The sequence below is a fragment of the Capricornis sumatraensis genome, chromosome 9, assembly GCF_032405125.1.
Source record: "Capricornis sumatraensis isolate serow.1 chromosome 9, serow.2, whole genome shotgun sequence".
NCBI lineage: Eukaryota > Metazoa > Chordata > Mammalia > Artiodactyla > Bovidae > Capricornis > Capricornis sumatraensis.
In genome coordinates, this window is record NC_091077.1 from 60,389,706 (window position 1) to 60,411,690 (window position 21,985).

At 52.1% G+C, this 21,985-nt stretch overlaps 2 protein-coding genes across 4 annotated transcripts; one reads left to right on the forward strand and one right to left on the reverse strand.

The window, feature by feature from the left end:
• Positions 1-254: 254 nt before the first annotated feature.
• Positions 255-12,624, forward strand: PCYOX1L (prenylcysteine oxidase 1 like). 3 transcript variants are annotated; one of them, XM_068980885.1, is made up of 6 exons: positions 255-339; positions 4,666-4,872; positions 6,317-6,491; positions 8,373-8,584; positions 11,302-11,442; positions 11,894-12,624. In XM_068980885.1, the coding sequence occupies exons 1-6, from the start codon at positions 255-257 to the stop codon at positions 12,550-12,552; spliced, it is 1,479 nt and encodes a 492-aa protein (XP_068836986.1). In that variant the 3' UTR covers positions 12,553-12,624. The 3 variants fall into 3 exon arrangements, with proteins under 3 accessions (XP_068836986.1, XP_068836987.1, XP_068836988.1); XM_068980886.1 differs by having other exon boundaries at positions 319-355; XM_068980887.1 differs by having other exon boundaries at positions 319-355; positions 8,550-8,584.
• A 4,686-nt stretch (positions 12,625-17,310) lies between these two features.
• IL17B (interleukin 17B) lies at positions 17,311-21,191 on the reverse strand. The gene is made up of 3 exons (XM_068981525.1): positions 21,171-21,191; positions 18,774-19,063; positions 17,311-17,542 (listed from the first exon to the last, which is right to left on the reverse strand). Exons 1-3 carry the CDS (start codon positions 21,189-21,191, stop codon positions 17,311-17,313), a joined length of 543 nt encoding a protein of 180 aa, XP_068837626.1.
• Positions 21,192-21,985: the final 794 nt, after the last annotated feature.

Below are 21,985 nucleotides of genomic sequence, written 5' to 3' on the forward strand. Positions count from 1 at the left end.
AGACAAGCCAGCCAATGAGGAAACCGCATCCAGGAGGCGGGACGGAGAAGTTGCCAATGACAGAGCCTGCCCCCAGAGAGATGCGGCTAATGAGGGCCTCGTGCCGAAGAGGGACTGCCGCTTGTCCAATGAGAAGCTGTGACCAGCGAGGCTGGAAGGCGGAACAGCCAGCTGGGCGCTGGGGCGGGGCGGGGCGCCCAGCGCCAACCCGCCAGTGCCCGATCCCCGGCGTGCTGCCCCCATCGCTGCCCGCCATGGCCCACGCTGCCCGGCTCCTCGCCGCGCTGGCCGCGCTCCTCGCTGCCGCCGCTACAGGCGATGCCCGGCCCAGTAAAATCGGTGCGGGAAGGACTGGGTGGGGTGCAGATCTGGGGAGGGCTGCGCGGGAAAAGGGTTGTCAGCCGGGAGCAGCTGGATGGGGGAAGGGGAAGGCAGCTGGACGAGGGAGGAGTCCTCGGGAGAGGAGCTGGGTGGAGAAGAGCCGAGGTACTGCGACTGGGCGAGGAAGGGGACCGCAGTAGGCGAGGTGCTGATGGGGAGGGAGGCGTGGGCCTGTGTCCAGGGCTACCTGGGGCAGAAAAGAGCCTTGGGGAAGGACTGGTCACTGATCTCACCAGAAGGTTCAGGGGCATTGAGCATCTGCCCTCGACCTGGCTCTTTGCCAGGTTCCCCCAGGACTCTGGTCTGTCTGGATGATGTCATTCACACAGGTTTATTGAGGGTCGTCTGTGTAGTAGGCACTGGTCCATAGTTCCTGTCCGGAGGAGGAGAGACTGCACAATACAAGGAAGTTAGTGCTGAGGCTTAGAAAGACTGTGAATATAGAGGAAGGGCACTCAGCCGTCTTTGTGGGCTCTGGGAGGGCTTCCTAGAAGCAACATCTAAGCCAAAAACCTCATGGAGGGTAGGAGGCAGTTCTAGGAGAGACAGAACCCATGGTAAGTCCTCTGGGGACAGATTTGCTGAATGACAAAGTGAGGTATTTTTCACAGCAGTCTTCTTATTTGCTTTTTTTTTTTTTTTCAACATTTTATGTTGAAAATTTTCAAACCTAGACCAAAATTGAAAGACTTACACATTGATCATCTCTTTACCCAGCACCTAGATTCTGCTGTTAAGAAACTGCTACTATATTTGCCTTATCACAGACCTATCACATGTCCATTAATCCATCTTACATTTTAATGCTTTTCAAAATAAATTGCAGACATCAGGACATACTGCTAAATACTTCATCATGTATATAACTGACTAACATTCCATGTTTGTTTATACTTTTTTCCTCCTAACATTTGTCATTTTAACTCAACATGAATCAAAGATTTTCAAGTCCCTCATATATCAGATTCCTGTAGACAGAGATGCTGGGTTTCTGGTGTGGGAGAGGAGTGACTCTCACTGGGAGGGAGGGCTGCCCCATGGGAGTGCCACAGACATAATGGGGCCAGTGCGGTGCTAAGGTCTGCATTACCAAACCCCAGCTCAGGCCATAAAGGATTAAGACAGGCTGAAGCGTGCCAGAAATCAATTTAGGACTGAACATTTAGGGTTTTCAGAGGAGAGAGAATCCTGAGAGCTGGAGTAGATAGAGAAGTCCTGATGAAGGAGATGGATTTGGAGCCAGGCTTTGAAGGATGGGGAAGAATTAGGCAGGCAAGGTCTTGATGTGCAGGGCTCCCACATCTCTTGAGAAAGGGCAGCAGAGCATGGCATTTCCCAGTGACCACTGAGGAAGGGGCAGGACCTCCTCACAGCCCAACCATTTCTGCCAACGCAGAACTTGCTGCCTGCCTCATTCCAGCTGGCCCTACCCACCTCACCCCAGGCATCATCAAGGCAAAAGATTTGGCAGTGCCAAGCTTCCTGCAACTTTAATTTTCCTCACTGCTCTGATAAGAGCCTCTGTGTGTCCTCGGTGGCTTGGACTCTACCTACAATGGGAATGAGGAGCTTCCTGTTAAGATGTCATAACCCTCAGGCCGCTTTACGATCAAATCTGAACACCTCAGTGTGGCGTCGGACCCTTTAAATTCCCCCATAATTCCACCCGGCCCCTGCTTATGCTGTTCTTTCTGTAGAGAATGGGCTTCTGCTCACTGGTAAAACCCACTGTCCTCCAGGATCCCGATCTACATTGCTACAGGGCCCTCTCTGTTTCATTCATTCTATGTCCAGCAAATCTTACCACAGACTAGAGAGCAGATGTCATGTCACTGGTGTTGAAGGAGCCAGTTCTTGGTGAGATGAGGTCTTCTGCTTCCCTATAGCCTTTAGGCAGCTTCCAGGTCTTGTGATAGCAATTTCTCTGGGGGGAAAAAAATGGGTAATTCGGGGCTTTGTCAAAAATGGAAAGGGTGGGAAGCACTTGGTTTAAAAGGTTAAAGGGTATCCTTGGAACCGGCTTTGTAAACACTGAGAATAAAGAAGTAATTTGTTCTTTCGAAATGCAATAGTGAGCTCTACTGCCTGCCAGAATCTGGGGACATAGGGACCTGCCCTCAGATCTTGACAGATCATTTGAGTAGTGTCCCACGGACCAGGCCAGGGTAGGAGAGTATGCTGTGGGAATATGCAGGAGGGACAGTTGTCTTCGGAGGTCAGGCCAGCCAGCTAAGAATGACATATAAGGGCCACAGAGGTCAGCAAGACAAAGGATGACAGAGCATTTCTTACAAAGGGAACGACGTGGGCAAAGGCACAGGCATGACAGGGCGAAGTCTCTGTTCCAGAGCAAAAGAAGCTGAGGCAGGGGGCTAACCTGGCCGTCCAGTGGTTGAGACTCTGTGCTTCCACTACAGGGGGCACAAGTTCTATCCCCAGTCAAGGAATTAAGAGCCATATGCTGCATGGTATGGCCAAAAAAAGAAATTGAGGCAGACAAGAAGGTGGAGTGTTGCAAGGCTGAGGCAGGACATGGAATAAGTAAATGGAGACCAGATCATAAAGAACCTTGTAGTTTTGCCTTCTTGACAAGAGTTAGTAGTCTTAGGGTCCAACAGGGGTATGTGTGTGTGTGTGTGTGTGTGTGTGTGTGCGTGTGTGTGTGCGTGTGCATGTGCACGTGCTCAGTCATATCCAATTCTTTTCAACCCCATGAACTGTAGCCCACCAGGCTCCTCTGTCCATGGAATTATCCAAGCAAGAATACTGGAGTGGGTTTTGCCATTTCCTCCTCCAGGGGCTCTTCCTGATCCAAGGATCAAACCTATGTCTCTTGTACCTCCTACATTGGCAGGCAAATTCTTGACTACTGCACCACCTGGAAAGCCCAACATGGGTCTAGTAAGGACAAATCTCCTTCTCTTTGATAGGTTACTAGACTGTCAGGTGAGAGGAAAGCTGTGTCTTAGATACCTGGTGGGCAAAAATTGTGGGTAGCATGGCTGTCCAGCTCAGTAACTTCACAGCTGCTTCACTATCCTCTACACTATCCTGCTACACTAGCTGTGTAATGATTGCTATCTGTTTGGTCAGTGGTTCCTAGCAGCACCTCAGAGCCCTGACCAGTAACACGCTTTTCTCAGTGACTTGGATCAGAATATTGATGGTATATGAACTACGTTTGCAACTAACTAAGGAAAGAAGGAGAAGTAAAGACAGTAGGTAAGACCCCAAAAGATGTCAAAAAGCTGAAAAAGCTGAAACTATAACAAGAGTCCAAAGTGGAATAGAGTGCCCTATATGGTGACGAGTTATCTGTCACAGGGTGAATTCCAGGCTTGGCAAACATGGATGTGGAAATGACTTGTGTCAGGTGAGAAGTTGCAATAGACCACGGGTTGGCTGACTTCTTAAGTTAAAGACCAGAGAGTAAAGATTTTAGGCTGTGCTTACAGCCTCTGTTCCAACTTTACTCAACTCTGCCTGGCATGAAAGAGCCATAGCCAATAAGCTAAAGAAAGGGCATAGTTCGGTTCCAATAAAGCTTCAGCTTGCAAAAACAGAAATCTGCCTTGATTTGGCTCTCAGGCTGTAGTTTGCCAACCCCTGGATTAAGGAGTGGATTCCTAATACTAATCTAACCTAATTACCTGGCAGTGACCAGGTATTCACCAATTCATAGTAAAATATCCCTGGTGTCTCAGATGGTAAAGAATCTGCCTGCAATGTGAGAGACCTAGGTTCGATCCCTGGGTTGGAAAGATCCCCTAGAAAAGGGAACAGTATTCTGGCCTGGAGAATTCCATGGACAGAGCAGCCAGGCAGGCTACATACAGTCCATGGGGTTGCAAAGAGTCAGACACGACTGAGTGACTTTCACTTTGACTTTCATTGAGTTTGTATAAAGCTAGATTTATTCCCTTAAATAAATTTTGAGATTCTTCCCTGCCCCTTTGCTGCTAACTTGTCTTTTTCTTTATAAAATAAGGGTTATAGTAGGTGGTAGTTTGCAGGTTGTACTTTGCTGTTTATTGATTGCTTTACTTCCTGGCAAATTCCATGGATGGAGGAGCCTAGCAGGCTACAGTTCAAAGAGTCAGAAGTGACTGAGCAGCTAACACTTTGCTAAGCACTAGTCTACAGATTTCCTTTTTGAGATGTTAGAAGCCTATGAGATGCAAGTACCTGGGAAACCACTGGCCCAGGAGACTGAGAAGGAGTGACCCTCAGTCTCATGCCCCTGCTCTGTCTCTCCCCACGCCTGCCTCCTGGGCCTGATGACAGCTGTGGTTGGAGCTGGAATCGGGGGCTCTGCTGTGGCCCACTTCCTCCAACAGCACTTTGGCCCCCGGGTGCAGATCGATGTGTTCGAGAAGGGGACCGTGGGTGGCCGCCTAGCCACCATCTCCGTCAACAAGCAGCACTATGAGAGCGGCGCCGCCTCCTTTCACTCCCTGAGCCTCCACATGCAGGGTTTCGTCAAGCAGCTGGGTGAGTGCACCATCCTGGGGCTGGCGGCAGCCCTCGGGCCCTTCCCAGGTGACCCTGATGGTCAAGGCCAGAATGTCATGTAGCCCAATCTCCTCATTTTACAGATGGAGCAGCTGAGACCAGAGAGGGGAAGGAACATGCCTGAGGTTACACAGTGAGTTAGTTGCAGAGCCCGGATTAGAATTCAGGTTTGACAGCCCCACCCCCAGACTAGTTTCTTTCCCCATCAGTTTATTGCTTCTCAATAATCTATAATCACAATGGCTTCCACATGCCGTGTGCTTGCCAAGCACCTGGCGTCCTTCTGGGTCACACATAGACATTACCTCTAATCCTCCTACCAGCCTGCAAGACGGGTGCTGTATCTCCTCCCAAGGAAAGGGCTAAGGCCCTACAGCTAATAAGTGAAGAGAGCTGAGATTCAACCCCAGCAGCATCTGTCAAAACCACAAATATATATACCACTGGATACAGAAATTCCACTTCTCTGAAGTGATCCCATAAGTGTGCTCACAGATGTACAGAGCAGCAGACGCACAAGGTTACTCATTACAGCACTGTTTGTAATAGTAAAACGTTGAAAATATCCTACCTGCCCATCCACTAGGATCTGAGACTAAATATTGTTTAAGCACACAGCAGACTATTCAGTAGCCAAGTCCTATATGCCCAGTTATAGAACATTCTCATAAGATGCACATGTCAGTAAGGTGCGGGCCACTGTGTATATTAATAGTATATGGGGGTGGGTGGAGGGAGAGACAGCTCACAGATGTGTACACATTTATAAGTGTTGGCACAAAATATCTCTAGAAGGATGCTGAAGGAATATACTTACTGGTTGCCTCTGGGTAGGGGAACTTTGTGGTTTAGGGACAGGAATGGGAGGGAAAGAAAGGAAAACCCATGACTTAGGGCAGTCCCTATAATCTCTAAGCCTCACCTTCCATCCATCCGTCTTTACCTGGGGGGTACTGACTCTTGTTCTGCCTCTCCCGAGACTGTGAGAGGATGAAGTACGATCCGAAGCTCCGGTGCTCTCTCAGTTGTAGAGTGCAGCTGGTTGTCAGGAGCTGTGATTTCTTCCTTGTGGCCTTGGTGCCCGGGGCCGCCATCCCAGAGCAAGTGCCATGGCGCTCAGCCTCTAGACAATCCAGGATGATGACTGAATCTCCCTCACTCATGGCTGAGTGGATCCCTGTTAGAAAAACATATAAAACGGAATATGAGTTTAATTTTCATTTCTTTGTTGACCAGCCGGGCCAACATCTCCCCAGCACACTGTTTACCGTTGTTGAACAAGCACCAAACATAGTGCCGCCTTCCCTTTAGTGGCGCCATCCTTCAGGATGGCCCTGAATTTAAGCTTCCGGCATTGCTAGGTTTCCCTGGGGTTCAGGGGGCCTCTGTAGGGGACCTAAGGGCCTCTTCCTTGTCTCCTCAGGGCTGCGGCACCGGCGCGAGGTGGGAGGCAGGAGCGCCATCTTCAATGGGGAGAACTTCGTGCTGGAGGAGACAGACTGGTACCTGCTGAACCTCTTCCGCCTGTGGTGGCACTACGGCATCAGCTTCCTGAGACTGCAGATGTGGGTGGAGGAGGTCATGGAGAAGTTCATGAGGTAGGGCTGGGCAGAGCCTTGGGGAGGGCCTTCCAGAGGGAGAGAGGAAAAGAGATGCAGAAGGAACCAACTTGACTGTACATTGTCAAAATGGAAAAGGTACTCACTGGGTGTGAGAATTCCACCCAGGTTCCGAGCACACCCCTAGCATCAGGAAGGGACTTACTTTAGTGCAGCAGTACTTGTCTCTCGTGTTGTCACGCTGGCATCCTCTTTCCCTCGGCTAAACTGGTAAATAAAAGCATGGGTTGCAGGACTTCCCTGGTGGTCCAGTGGTTAAGACTCTGTGTTTCTAGTGCAAGGGTCATGGGTTTGATCTCTGGTCAGGGAACTAAAAATCCCACATCCCTTGTGCTCTGGCCAAAAAAAAGCATGGGTTGCAAACTCAGCCACCTTCAAGGGCCTACCTGGGGTATGAATAAGTGCAGCAGTTTAGTGAAAGGGAAGGATAAGGAGTGAGGGGTCCTGAAGAGCCAAGCCCCATCAGAATGGGCAGCTAGCTCTCTGCTCAAACCGCTTGTGGGCACCTGGGAATGCCAGCCTCACAGGGCAAATTCCAGTTTTTCAGAAGAAATTGGAAATCCAATTGTATGTGAGATTAGTTTTTCAACGCGTGCAACCAGTTCATCTTACAAGGCAAATAAGACATATCTGGAGGCCACAAGCAACCTGTGGACCACCATTTACAAACTCTTCTGTCCTCCAGGCCTATCTAGAACAAACACCTTTCTTTGCCAGTTGTCTCCCCCTTATGTCCCAGCCCCCTCCCCATCAACTCCAAATAAGGATAAGTATCCTGTTGTCACTCTGTCCACCCCTCATAGTCCACTCACTCACCAGGGTGGTCCCAGCTCTCCCCGACAGTCAGTCCTTTCAAAGGTTCTCCCTGTTTCCTGGCCTAGGTGCAGAGACTTCAGGATCAGACACTTGTTCATGGCCTCCAGGCCTCCTTCCTGGTTTCTGGCACTTCTCTGCTCTTTCCACTCCTGTAACTATGCTTTTTATGGCACTTCCTCCTTGTACTCTCCAGGTATCCCCAAAGTTAGTTCTTCACTTCTCTTTCCTCTTTCTTATACTTTTCTCCCTTGTCAATTTTATCCAACCCCCCAGCACCAAGTTCTCCCTTTTGTGGGAGACAGCCTCTACCTGTGAGCCCCAGTTTCCCCTTAAGTTCCAGACCCACTACCTAAGCAGTTTCTAACTGCTTTCTGGACACCTCCATTTGGGCTTCTTGTCAACAACCAAACCCAGCACATTTACAGAACAGCCCGAGCAGAAGCAGTATTCCAAAGGCCACTATCCAAAAGTTCATCAGCCGATGGCTCCAGGCAAATGCCAGTCCTCAAGGTGGGGAGTCGTGGGGGAAGAAGACATTAGCAAGGGGATGAGTGGGAGCCTCGTTGGACCGAGCCACAGGGGAAGACAGGCCAAGTTAGCAGAGAGGGTGACAACTTTTGCATAAAGCAGCTGCCATGGGGTCGAGCGTGGTCCTAGAAGCCAGGGAAGAGCTGTTGTTACTGCAGAGGGGATATGACAGTGGGGGTGAGCATGGACCACTGCTTGGCAGTCCCAGCTGAGAAAGAAGAGGACTGCAACCTCTTCAGGGAGCGGCTTGAGAGGTGATATGACTGTCATTCAGAGGAGCCACCATGTGAAGCCAGGTTCTGGTGGGATCCAAAGTGTTTGCCCTTCCCTCTGGGCTGTCCCTCCAGGTGGGACGGGCCCACCATAGCCAGCAAATAGGCCAAGGTAATATAACAAGCTTCCTCTCCCACCCCTACATGGAGAGGAGGGGTGGGCCCCAAGGTGCAGTGACCCAGCGGCAGGTGGTCAGCAGAAAGGCCTTTCTGCACAAGGGCTCTGGGCCCACATGTCTCCCAGGATCTATAAGTACCAGGCCCACGGTTATGCCTTCTCGGGTGTGGAGGAACTGCTCTACTCGCTGGGAGAATCCGCCTTCGTCAACATGACCCAGCGCTCCGTGGCTGAGTCCCTGCTCCAGGTGGGCGTCACCCAGCGCTTTATCGACGACGTAGTCTCCGCCGTCCTGCGGGCCAGCTATGGCCAGTCAGCAGCGATGCCCGCCTTTGCTGGTGAGCCTCCAGCCCTCAGCCTGCCCACCTGCCCTTCCCCAGCCCTCCCTGTAATAACCTTACATTTATCCAACTCAGTACATGACATCACCCCAACACCCTTTGATTCTGGCATCCGTCCTCTCAGTTGGCAGGAGATGGTGTTCACCTCACTTCACAGCAAAAGGGAAGCTCAGATCTCAGGTCCGGGGTGTTTCTGCCACTCCTGTTTGGATTGGTTTCATAATCTGCCCCGCTAAGGCCTCTGGGCCCCTGGCTATCCACTTATTAGGGCACTGCATCTTCCTAGCTCATTACTGGGGTGGGCAGGCACATATATCACCCACCATTTCCCAGCACAGGATACAGATCTGCCCAAGAAAGGCATCAAGGCACATCTTCCCCAAGGTGTGGTGACTATTCTGGGCCTTGAAAGATACAGTAGGATTTTACTGGGGCGGTGGAGGGCCGAGGAGGGGCATTCAAGGCCAAGGAACTACACAGACACTCACTGGCCTGCTTGGCTGGGTTCTTCTCCTCTCCTGCCTTCCAACATGGAAGGCCCAGGCTCAGTCCTCTGTCCTCCTCTGCTCTCAACTACTCAGCCTTCCTTGGTGACCTCAGCCAGTCTTGGGGCTTCAGTTCTACCCACCTGACTCCCAAACATGACCTCTAGCCCAGACCTGTCTCCAGAACTGCAAGCTCATGTGTCAGCCGTCACCCTTGTGTCCACACTGGAAGGGCTAATGGGCGTCTCAGACTCAGTGCATCCAAACCTGAGCTTCTGATCTTTCCCCTCAAGCCTGCCCCTCCCAGCCTCCCCGTAGGTTGGCTGGTAATTACTCCTTTCGGTTGCTCCAGCCAAAACCTCGAATCATTGCTTTCTTTCATACCGTTTGTGTCATATGTCAGGAAATCCCATCTGCTTTACCTTCCATGTATACCTAGAATCTGACTGCTTCCTAGCAATGCCTCTTCCTTGGTCTAAGCACTAGCATCCTTCACCAGGATTGCTACAAGTCTTCTACCAGGTCCTCCACCCTCTGCCCACTCCCTGGCCCCTCCAAGCTCAACACATCACCCAGATGATCCTTTTAAAACAAAAGACAGCTCCTGACAGGCCTGCGTGTAAGACTATAATGGCTCCTACTTTCCTTCAAGGAAAATCCAAAGTCCTTCCAGTGGTCTGCAGGCCCCTGTGTGGTCTAGGCCTCACCATCTCACCACTCACGCACCCCAGACCAGCCACTCTGATCTCCTTGCCGTGTCTCCAGCGTCCCACGTACACTCCCACTTTGAGGCTTTTGTGTGGCCATCCCTCTGCCTGGAAGAATCTTCCTGGAGACGCAGTCATAGTAAACTCTTGCTTCCCATGTCTCTGTGAAGATGTTGCCTTTTCATCGAAGCTGCCTAACCTCTCGCACCCCCAGGAGTCCCAGTCCCCTTGCCCTGCCAAGCTACTGAATCTACTTATTTTATCTCCTCCCACTAGAATGCAGGCTTCCCAATGGGAATCTGTCCCCTTTGTTCACTGAGATATCCTTACAACAGTGCTGACCATCATAGGCACTCAGGCCATTTTTGCTAAATAAATGAATGAAAGGGTTTATAATTAATAAGTACCTCCCACATGCACAGGGTACTCTTCCTCTGGCCGCTGCTAGATCCTTCCCAGCCTTCTGGTCCTGCCTAGTGTCCCCTCTGGAGAAGGCAATGGCAACCCACTCCAGTACTCTTGACTGGGAAATCCCATGGGTGGAGGAGCCTGGTAGGCTGCAGTCCATGGGGTCGCACAGAGTCGGACATGACTGAGCGACTTCACTTTCACTTTTCACTTTCATGTATTGGAGAAAGAAATGGAAACCCACTCCAGTATTCTTGCCTGGAAAATCCCAGGGACAGGGGAGCCTAATGGGCTGCCGTCTATGGGGTCACACAGAGTCGGACACGACTGAAGTGACTTAGCAGCAGTAGCAGCAGCAGTGTCCCCTCAGCGAGATGATCCTGCTCACTCTCCCAGTATCTTGTAGGTATCCTTTGAGATATAATTCATGTATCATGCAGTGCACGCATTTAAAATGTAGGAGTCAATGGCTTTCAGAACACTCAAGAGTTGTGTCTCCATCTGGCTTCCCTGGTGACACAGCAATAAAGAATTCACCTGCTAATGGAGGAGCAATGGGTTCAATCCCTGGGTCGGGAATATCCCCTGGAGGAGGAAATGGCAACCCACTCTAGAATTCTTGCTGGAAAAAAATCCCATGGACAGAGGAGCCTGGTGTCCTATGGTCCACAGGGTCACAAGGAGCCAGACATGACTGAGCGTGCACACACATACACCTGTGTCTCCATCACCACAATCAATTTGAGAACATTTTCACTGCCCTCAAAACTCATCCCTATAGCAATCAGTTCCCCCAACATCCCCTAGCCTTCCAGCCCTAGGCAACCACAAATCTGCTCTGTGTTTCTTTGGATTTGCCCATTCTGGGCAGTCTATTTAAATAGAATCATACAATCTGTGGTCTTCTATAGCGGCTCTTGCACTGAGCATAATGTTTTTACTTTACAATATTGTGAATTCTATTGTATTTATTTCTGCGTATTGTCTCTCCCTGTGGGGGTTGGGAGGAGTCTTGGCCTGGGACAGAGGCCTGGGTAGGATGGTACTGGCCTCTCCAGCCCCACAGCCTAGAGGCTGAGAACCCACTGGTCGCCCTCCCTCCCCCTTTGCCCAGGAGCCATGTCTCTAGCCGGGGCCCAAGGTAGCCTGTGGTCTGTGGAGGGAGGCAACAAGCTGGTTTGTTCTGGTCTGCTGAAGCTCACCAAGGCCAACGTGATCCATGCCACGGTGACCACTGTGACTCTGCAGCCAACGGGTAAGTAGACAGAGCAGGAGCCATGACCACTCCCTTCCTACACAATGAAGACTTCCTCCTTCTCTATCCCTAAAACTCCTCTGCTGGGGTGCAGGTCCCAGCACTGCCAAGCGACACCAGAGGGCACTGTTGTCCTGATTCAAATGTCAGAGCAGAAAGCAGAGACTTGCACTCATCTAGCCCCATTCATTTGACCACTGAGGACTCTGGGCCACAGCCTTGCCCACGCTCCCTCGCTAGTTAGCGCCACAGCCAGAGAAAGAGCTTGGGTTTCCTGATTCCGGTCCAGGGCTCGCCCTGCCACCATACCAGCATGGAAAAACTGACACAGCAGCTGGACGGCACGGCTGCACCCAGGGTCTTGCCCCTCGGTGCTGGGCCCCGGACAGCAGATAAGCGGGTGGCAGCCAAGAAAGAAGTTGATTTTGTGTTCTCTTCTCTCTCTGTCCAGAGGGGAAACCCTTGTATCGGGTCAGGTATGAGAATGAGGCGGGCACGGGCTCTGACAACTATGACATAGTGGTCATCGCCACCCCCCTGCACCTGGACAACAGCAGCACCATCGCCTTTGAAGGATTCGACCCGCCCATCGACGTCGTCCAGGGCTCTTTCCAGCCCACCGTCGTCTCTTTGGTCCATGGCTACCTCAACTCTTCCTACTTTGGCTTCCCCGACCCCAGGCTTTTCCCCTTTGCCAATATCCTTACTGCAGATTTCCCCAGCTTCTTCTGTGCCCTGGACAACATCTGTCCCGTCAACATCTCGGCCAGCTTCCGGCGGAAGCAGCCTCAGGAGGCCGCTGTTTGGCGAGTCCAGTCCCCCCAGCCCCTCCTCCGGTCCCAGCTGAAGACCCTCTTTCGCTCCTATTACTCAGTCCAGACGGCCGAGTGGCAGGCCCACCCCGTCCATAGCCCCCACACCCCCCTCCCACGGTTCACACTGCATGACCAGCTCTTCCACCTCAATGCCCTGGAGTGGGCGGCCAGCTCCGTGGAGGTGATGGCTGTGGCAGCCAAGAACGTGGCACTGCTGGCTTTCAACCGCTGGTACCAGGACCTAGACAAGATTGACCAAAAGGATTTGATGCACAAGGTGAAGACTGAGCTGTGAGGGCTCCGAGGAGAGCTGGAAATGTCCAGCCTCTGCTGAAGAAGGACTCCCTTCACAACAGCGCGTGTAAGCCGCGCGCACCCACAAGAGTCCTTCTCTGACCCCTCCTGTGTGGGTCCCGGTGACCCACTCTCTGCCTTTCCATCTTAAGGATTCTCACAGTGGTTGTTTTTTTTGAAGGGGGAGAGTAAGAGAAGGGGAAGAACATTCAAGCCAATGTATTCACTTATTTATTTTTTTTTTTAAGAAGAAATAAAAGTCCATCTTAAGCTGCTTCTGACTTTGTTTTCTAAGTAGAAGATGGTGATAACTGTGGTAGGGAATATAAGGCAGAGAACTTTGAATCCAATTTCTTTATTGTCTACTCCCAAAAGGCACCTAAGGAACACCTCCAATGAAACATATGTAACCAGATGGTTACAAATAGAGGGAAAATGAGAAAACATAAATAAGACAGGATAATAGCTCCTATTTATGGTAGGCTTCCTAGATGCAAGTACCTAGTTAAGAACTTTTAACTAGATACCATCCAAGTTTTTAAACAACACTGCATTTGGAGGGGATGGCTGGAAGTATACGAGGAAGAAATGGTTACCCCAGCAGAGATGGCAGCCTAGCTCCGAGTCTCCTGGCAACCAGAGGAAAAAGGGAAACATATCAGGCCGTAGGAAGAGGAACACTTTTTTCCTTGGCAACTGGAAGAAACGACCATTCTGTCCATTAAGAGTCTTGTCTTATAAGAAGACAAGTTTCCAGCTGGTAGAAGGCAGTTGTACCTCACCCCCCAAATATCTACCCAGAAGAGAAAAGGGAGGAAAGATGGTGCTGTGATGAAGTTTGTTGGAGACTGGATGCCCAAGTCCTATCCAGACCAGCTAAAGCTGGTTCTGAGGAGGGCCCAGATCCCCATGAGGATACCACACTGCCAAATGACATTGGCATTGTAAATTGCTAACAGGAAGAGTCCCAGAGATCATCCAGCTAACTCCCTCTTTTTGTAGAGATGGAGATAAAAGCCCAAAGTGAGGAACAAATTTGCCCAGTCTCTTGACGAATTCATAGAACTTAAATCCAGAGCTTCTCCTTAAAAGTTAACTGAATTCAGTATAGGACAAAATACCCTTCAAGGCAGCAGAGGCCCAGATTCGTCTGAAGTTGCTTTTACTATGCGGAAGCGATGGTAGTGAAAGAGATGGTGCCTTTGAGGTGCACATAGCATGCACTCATTGGTCATTATAGGAAATAGGAAGCCGACACATCAGTAAGAATACTTTCGGCTGTGGCAGTAGTAAAAAACCAAACCCAAACTAGTCTAAGCAATAACAGGGTCTTATTAAAGTCCAGGCACAGGGCAGGCGTTGAGTGTAGTGCAATGCCAGCGTCATCATTTCTTTCGTGGTCAGAGATGGCCGCCAACAGCTCCCAGGGCCAGAGGGTCTTCTCTCACAACCCCTGAAGCAGAGTCTGGCTCTGGGCTCACTGGGCCCCTACTGAACCAATTCCTGTGGTCAAATGCACACCACATGCAGACAGCTTAGGACTTAGCTACTGGACCAGTACCTGGGACACAGGGGATGAGATTAAACTAATCAGCTTAGAACAGCCCTGAGGAAGAGGTGATCTCCAGAATACAAGATCAGAGGGGTGGAAAGGATGCTGGAGGGAAGTCAGCCAGATGCAGGATGGGGCTGTTCCTTGCCCCTCCTCTCAGGTCTGGTGAAATCTACATGCAATGATTTCTTGTCAAGGCCTGTGTTTGAAATAAGGATGCTGTGGGCTGTCGTGGTATAACTGATGACCATTGGTACTAGGCTGGAGGACCAAGGCCAATATCAGACTTGTCCCTAATAACCCTTGCATCCCTCAGGGTATGTGCACAGAAGAGGCCAACCAGGGCAGATTCACTTGATCCTCAGCCTCATTGCAGTGGGGCTCGCTGGTCCTCAGAAACTTCCTTTGTCTGGGTAGGCAGGCCTGAACAGCTCAGAACAAAAACAGGCCAAGATGCCTACGCTACCTGCTTCCACAAGCCCAAATGCGCCAGCCGGATCCCACTACCTCTCTGCCTGTAAGGAAAAGCCAGAAATTCCTGAAGGCAGCAGAAGGGAGTGTGGAAACCAGCAGGAAACCTTGGCCTCAGAGCCCACCCTAGCCTTCTTAGGCCAGAAAAGAGGCTACCATGGGCCCACAGTTCTCTGGGAGAAGACAGCATTTGCAAAGACAGAGCCCTACAACCTGCCAAATGAAACAGGAAAGAGGTCACACCACCTCAGTAGTCCTGGGTACAACATTGTTATTCAGTCACTCAGTTGTGACTGACTCTTTGCAACCCCATGGACTGCAGCACACCAGGCTTCCCTGTCTTTCACCATCTCCCAGAGTTTGCTCAAACTCATGTCCATTGAGTCAGTGATACAATCTAACCATCTCATCCTCTGTCAACCCCCTCTCCTCCTGCCTTCAATCTTTCCCAGCATCAGTCTTTTCCAACAAGTAGTAGACGGCTGAAACAACCCCCCTAGACTCCACCCTTAAAGCAGGTAACCCAAGCAAAATCTCAGCACTTTGTGGGGAGGGGTTAGAGGGTAGAATTTGGGGTGGGTGAGGAATAGTGAGGGAGAGAGGAATCCTTGCTACTGACCCACCTTTGAAGAAGCAACAGGCAAAGGGCAGATCATGGGCTCCCCCTAGAGGCTTCTGAGCATGAGTGCATGCATTCATTCACCAATCCCTGCACCGCTGCTGCTGCTACTTTTGCCCTAATGCTGGAGATGCAGCTCTGAAGGAGTTAGATGAGGCCTCTGTTCTTGTGGAGGAGTAGTTTCTCACCAGACAGTGGAAAACAGGAGACCCACTTAGACCACATAAAGTTGGGGGGAAAATGCAGACCTGGCGCTCCAAAGATCCTGAACTCCCCATTGCTGCCCTTAAACCAGGGAACTGGGAAAGGCCAACTGTCAGCCCAAGCTCACAAGGCCAGGCTCCTAAGTCACAGAATGGTAAAACCTGAGAAGACCCTGGAGATCCCTAAATCCCACTGCTTGCTTCAAAACTGAGAAAACTGAAGCCCAGGAAAAGGAAAAGGCAACACCCACATAAAATTAACGAGCGTTCGTTGAGCACCAGCCTCGGTGTGTCTGATGTTCTCATAGGAGGAGGACAGGCAGTCCCACCCTATTAGAAGCTTCCTCACCCAATCCCTATGCCTTGGGCACCCTGGGGGGCTCCCAGGCCCTTTCCCCACAAAAAGGCCTTGGAGGCCCCTCATGTGCTGCTGAAGTCTTAAGGCCTGGAGAGCAGACTGCAGAGGCGACAAGGAAGAGCCACCCCTCAGGGAGGAGAAACGGCTGCTGAAGGCATCAGCACGCGCTGGCACGGGAAGTCTATTTTCCATGTGTCTGGAACCAGGCCGAAGCGTCCTAGGGTAATTTTAACCAGTATCCACTCTAGAACAATACCAAAAAAGGTAAGTTACTTGCCAGCCCAGACAGGCACATACCTAACCACTGCCCTTTCATGAATTAGACCCTGAAAACATTCAGAACGAAGGCTGCTTTAGGCGCTGAAGTTTGAGCAGCCAAGTATTCTACACTGGTGGTTGGCCGTCTTCTCAAAATTAACTCTAAAGTGCCAGCTATTCTTACCTTCAGAAAACACCGCCTGAGCCCCTCAGCTGTCTTCAGAGAGCCTAGGTATTTTTAGCCCCTAGAACAGCTGATTTAGGATTTGCTGCAGGGGCTAGGAGGGCACAGGAGGATTGGATTGCAAGGGTCTAATGGATGGGGTTGGGGGAGGGATTAGCATCCAGGGGTTAGAAGCCAGCAGGGGCTTTAGGACAAGTGAGTCCATATAGCCTTTTTTTTTTTTTTTAAACTTTTGACTGTACGGCATGTGGGATCTTAATTCTCCGACCAGGGATCAAACTCACACCCCCTGCATTGGAAGGCAGAGTTTAACCACTGGACTGCCAGGGAAGTCCCCACACTGCATTTTTGATCAGCAAAGATTCTTGGTATAAGCCAGCAGTTCTCAAAATGTGGTCCCCATAACCAGCAGCGTCAGTATCACCTGGAAACCACTGAATTAGAAACACAAAGTCTCCTCTCAGTCCCCTGCCCCCTGCCCCGCCCCCAGTTGCACACTCCCCACCTCCGTTACCCCCCCCCGCCCCCCACCCCGGCAGAAACGGCTTGTTTGCAGTGGCCCTCCACTTCACCAGGGAGAATCAGCCCTTGTTCACTCCTAGATAGGTTTCTACTAATAAAGCTCCAATAACGTGACTGAAATAAAGGCTTATAAATGCAAAGAAAGTATCTGACTGTCCTAAATGGTAGAAAGGACTTCCTAGGTGACTCAGATGGTAAAGAATCTGCCTGCAATGTAGGAGACCCAGGTTCAATCCCTGGGTCGGAAAAGTCCCCTGGAGAAGGGAATGGCAACCTACTCTAGTATTCTTGCCTGGAAAATTCCAAGGACAGAGGAGCCTGGCAGGCCATAGTCTGTGAGGTTGCAAAGAGTCAGACACGACTGAGCGACTAACAGTTAAATGATAGAAATGAATGTACAGTTTTGTAAGAACCCATCTCAGTGTTGAAGAACTCTGGGTGATGGAAAATCTTCCTCCACATTGATTGAAATCTACCTCCCACCCAGTTTTGGCTTCAGAGCCACAAGGAGCAAACCCAAGTTCTTGCTTTACAAAAGACAGCCTTTACTTTTCATCGCCTTGCTCGGCAAGGGGGTGTGGGGAGGACTGTCTCAGAAGATGCAGGTACAGCCTACGGCGATGGTCTCCATGACCGCGCGCTGGCGGCAGGGCCCGGGGCGTGGCGGCGGCGGGCAGAGGCGGCGACGCACAGGCACCTGGCTGAACACGGGCACGCTCACCATGCTGCGGTCCTCCTGCATGGTGAAGGGGTTCACGCAGCCCAGACACAAGCACTGCGCCTCCGGCAGGTCTGCAGGAATGCGGCCGGGGTCATGGTTGATGCTGTGGGAACGCAGGAGAGAGCACAGGGCAGAAAGAAGGACAATCGCGGGAAGGACAAACCGACACCCACCACCACGCCCCTGCCTTTCCTGGCCCAGGTTTCGGCACAGCAAGCATGTGCCATGTGGAGGACAGGCAGTGAACTTGTGGGCCCGCAGCCCTGGAGCTTGTTAGAAATGCAGAACCTCCCCCTACCCTAGACCTCCTGAATCAGAGCCTACATACTCATAAGATCCCCGAGAAGGTCAAGGGCACAGCAAAGTAGAAGCCTGGCTTCAGAGGGTCTTTATAGACCCTTTCAGTTGCCACATTCCAGGTATGGGAGCCGCTAGCAACATGGGGCTGTTCGAGCTTAAAATAATCAAAACTAGCTCCTCAGAGACACTGGCCACATTCTACGCGCCCAGGAGCCGCATGAGGCTAGTGGCTACCACACTGGACTTTACACTGTCACAGAAAGTTCTATGAACATACTGTTCTAGTCTCAAGATATAAATTATGTGGCTAAAAGTCTGTGGCCTGGGTTCGTGAGTGAGAACCCCTCAGGGTCAGTCTTTTTCTTTATTATTTAATCAGCACACATACACATGGCCCCTTCTGTGTGCCAGGTGCTGTGCTGGGAAGTGGAGCTACAACCAAGGTAAGACACCACTGCTGTCCCCCAAGGGCAGCCGGTCTTGATTCCCAAGCCCAGCAGTGTATCCTAACCATGTGGAGATGTAGAAAATGCCACTTGCTGGGCCTCATCCCTGGAGATTTTGATTGGATGGGGCGTGAGAATCCTTAGATGATTCTGATACAGGCACTGGGATGGTCCCATCTAGCGTGAGAGATGGATGTGCACACAGCCAACTCAGCACTGCCTGAAAGTGCTGTAACTAGCGGTGTGTACAAGGCACTCCGAGCTGGAGGACATGGCATTAGGGGAAGGCCTTTCAGGCCCTTCACTGGAGACTTGGAGAGCACAACATCAGAGCCCGGCATAGATGTCTCGTTTCATAACAAGTCAGTGAAGTAGATAACTACTATCACCTCCACGTATAGTTGAAGAATCTGAGGCTCAGAGAGGCTAAGCAACTTGCCCAAAGCCACACAGTCAGTAAAAGGCAGAACCAGGATGCAAACCTAAGCCTCTGAATCCAAGGTCTTCACTCTTGATAGGGAGAGTGGGAAGGGCATCCCCTGCAACCCCCAATACAAAGCTTTCCCATGGCTGCCTGGCCTAGCCTACCTGTAGCCCCAGGGTGACAGGCTCCTCTTGTTGGACAGCCACAGCTGCAGGTTGACCTCGCACTTCCTCCTGGCCGGCTCGGAGCTGTTCCTCAGCTGGGCCACCATCTCCCCCAGGTTCCTCTCATATTCCTCCATGCGGGCATAGGGCTTTGCCCGGGACACCAGGTCCAGTGGCAACTGGTGAGGCCCAGGGGCCAGGGTCCCAGGCCGCCCTGGCCCCTTTCTCTTGCCTTTGGGGTTCCTGGGCTGGCCCAGCCCCAGGAAGATGGAGATGGTGAGAAGGAACAGCTGGGGAGAAAGGCCACAAGTTAAAGGTGGGAGAGACAGGTCACTGCCTAGGCCAAGACTCAGGGCACAAGGAAGGAGGAGGGAAGAAGAAAGGCCTCTAGGGGAGCCACCTGTCAAGCCCTGGCCTGGCCCCACCAGCCCCCCACACCTGCACTGCTACATGTGTGTGCCACGTCCATCACTAAATCCTGCTGCACCTCTTAAAACCTCCCCACCCATCCCCTTCTCTACCTGCACCAACCTGCCACTCCCCGGACAGCTCAGCAGCCTCCTGCCTGGTACTGCATATCTTCCCATCTCCCCCTGACTCCTTCTGATCAGTTCTCCACACCTGCCCAATGATGGGTTGGAATGCCAACCTACTAACATCACCTCCCCAGGCCAGACCTCTGCTGTGTTCTCCCTCCTCAAATCACACCTGGTTTCCTCTTGTACCCATGCTTCAGCCTCAGGCCTTCTCTCGAACCTTCCTCTCCTCGCACAAGGGCTTCACACAGGCTGCTTCCTACAGTCACCCCGCATGTCTTGGCTCCAGTGTTACTTCCTTAGGGAGGCCTCTGTGGACCTTCTTGGGCTCTCAGCACCCCCATGCCTCCTTCACGACTGCCGTCTTCCAGTGTACGTGCGCTCCTTTCACAAGTCAGGCCCCCACTAAACACAGGCTCCGTGACAGCCAGCGCTCTATCCATTTCCACATATTGCCTTGTCCCCCATGTTTGCACGGAACTGGGCACTTAGGTATTCAGTGAACATTTGCTGAGTGAATGAATGCCTGTCACCACCCCTGCCCGTCTGTAGCTTGCAGTCTGGCAAGGAAAACAGATGGTGGACAAGAAACAAGCATCCAAGCCTCGCTAGCAGCAGAGTGGGGATGGGGCCACACAGCGTGCGGTCAGAGACAAGCAGGGCCAGCCACTTAGCCTGGTGGCAGTGGGGTGGGCTTGCAAAGCCTTTCTGGGGAAGGGGGCATAACTGGTGAGGTTTGAAGAATAAGACAGAGGCAGATGTGGGCAGAAGGAGCCTAAAAATGGTATAGAGGTGGGGGAGGGAACCATGTGAGAGGAAGTTTCAGTGGCTTAAAACTTTGCTGAAAGGAAATGGTGGGGCTGAAATAGAGTGGACAGGAGATGAGGGCAGATGAGGTTAGTGATGTGTACAGGCCATGGCCAAAGACCCCTGATTAACTCCATGACACTGGTTCTCCACTCCTCCACCCCCCAACCATCTGCCTTCCCGACTCCTTGTCCACCCCCACCCGCTGCTGTCCACCCCTCCCTGCACAACAAGCAGCATCAGGAAAGCCTCTCATTCACATGGGAGAGGACCTGGGTGCCCAGCAGAATGCAGACTCCAGAACTGGAGTCTGGAGAGGAGGAAGCTGGGAGAGGAGGGCCAGGACTTGGGTGGTCAGAAGAGAGAAGCCTCCAGAGGGGACTTCATCTCCTCCCTGAGCCTAGCCAGGCTCCTACCTGCCCTGTACCCCTCACCCCGCCACCCGCATGGCCCGTGCTGATCTCTCCCGCCTACCCAGCCAGTCTTGACCCTTGCAAACAAGTTCCAGCAGAGCCCCTCTTGGTAGAACCATTTCTTGGCACCAAATCCATGACAGATTCAAGTCATTGGTACAGAAAGACATCTCCCTAACAATAGGCTTTCTCATCTGAGCTGCTCACATGGCATTCCTAAACCCTGGCTCTCCACTCAGAGAAATTCAGAAGAGAACCCGTCTCCCTCCATCCCTTTATAGATGGGAAACAGAGAAACAGAAGGACCTGCCCAAGATCACACAGCCTGGATCTCAGGACAGAGAGACTCTGGAAAAACCCCGATAACTGAGATTGCCAAGATCTCCTCAGTTGCCTTTGGCCTGAAAGGGCCTTGGTGCAGTGGGGCTGCGCCCAGCTCAGGAGCCGGAGCCGCTGGCCATGGCTGCAGGCTCTGAGACCAGTCTCTGTTTCTCTCTCGTCCTGGGGGACAGGACAGAGGGAGAACTCGCCTCTGCAGATTCCAAGCCAAACAGAGGTGGCTATTAATCAATGGAGAAGAAGTAAAAAAAACACTCAGGCCCTAAAAAGGAGTGGGGGTGGGGTGGGGAATCGCCACGTACCAGGTTATGCGGCCAGTCCATCCCTCGAGCCAGGCGATCAGCCTGCAGCTGCCGCCCGCCTGGAACCCCAGATGCCTCCGCCACGAGAATGGCAGCAACAGGACTCAGCGCAGCAATTATAGCTCGTCAGGGGGCTGCCGGGGGAGTGGGTGGGTGGGCTCGTCATCGCCTGGGAACCTTGGGCTCCCAGCTGGCAGGCCTGGCGCGGTGGCAGGCGGTGAGGGGCGTGGGGGCAAGCCAGGAGCCGGGCTGAGGTGCCCAGGGGCTGTTGACTGAGGGACAATGCCCTGTGTGTCTGGTGGGGCTCTGGCGGGTGGCACCTCCGCCTGTGGCCTGCGGCCGGCCGCCCAGCCAGCACCCACAGGGCTACCTAAGACAATCAGCTTCGTTACTTTGGGGGATGGCGAGGGGGCGAGGGTGGAGGAGGGACAGGCTGTCCGTTGGTCAGGACAGCAAATGTCCTTGGAGCACGCTGGCCAGGAGCAGGACACAGGCCCCATCTCCCAGGGAGACAGCCTCAGGCACCCCAGCCTCAGCCAGCCCCAGGTAAGCTCAGAGGCCCTTGGCACCCCCATAGCTCCCAGGCAGGGAAACTGAGGCCAGAGTGAAGAAGGGACTTGTCTAGGATTATACAGTGAGTGAGGGATGCCAGAGCCGGGATTCATACCTGGTCTCCGGGCAGGGCTTTATCCACCCCCAGTGTTGCTTTTCTTGGCATATTTTCTGCACGGTTCAAGCCTGCTATGAACATGTTTCTGAATCTGTGTGCTCTCACGAGAGCCAAGTCCATGAGGTCCATGAGGACTTGATGGCGG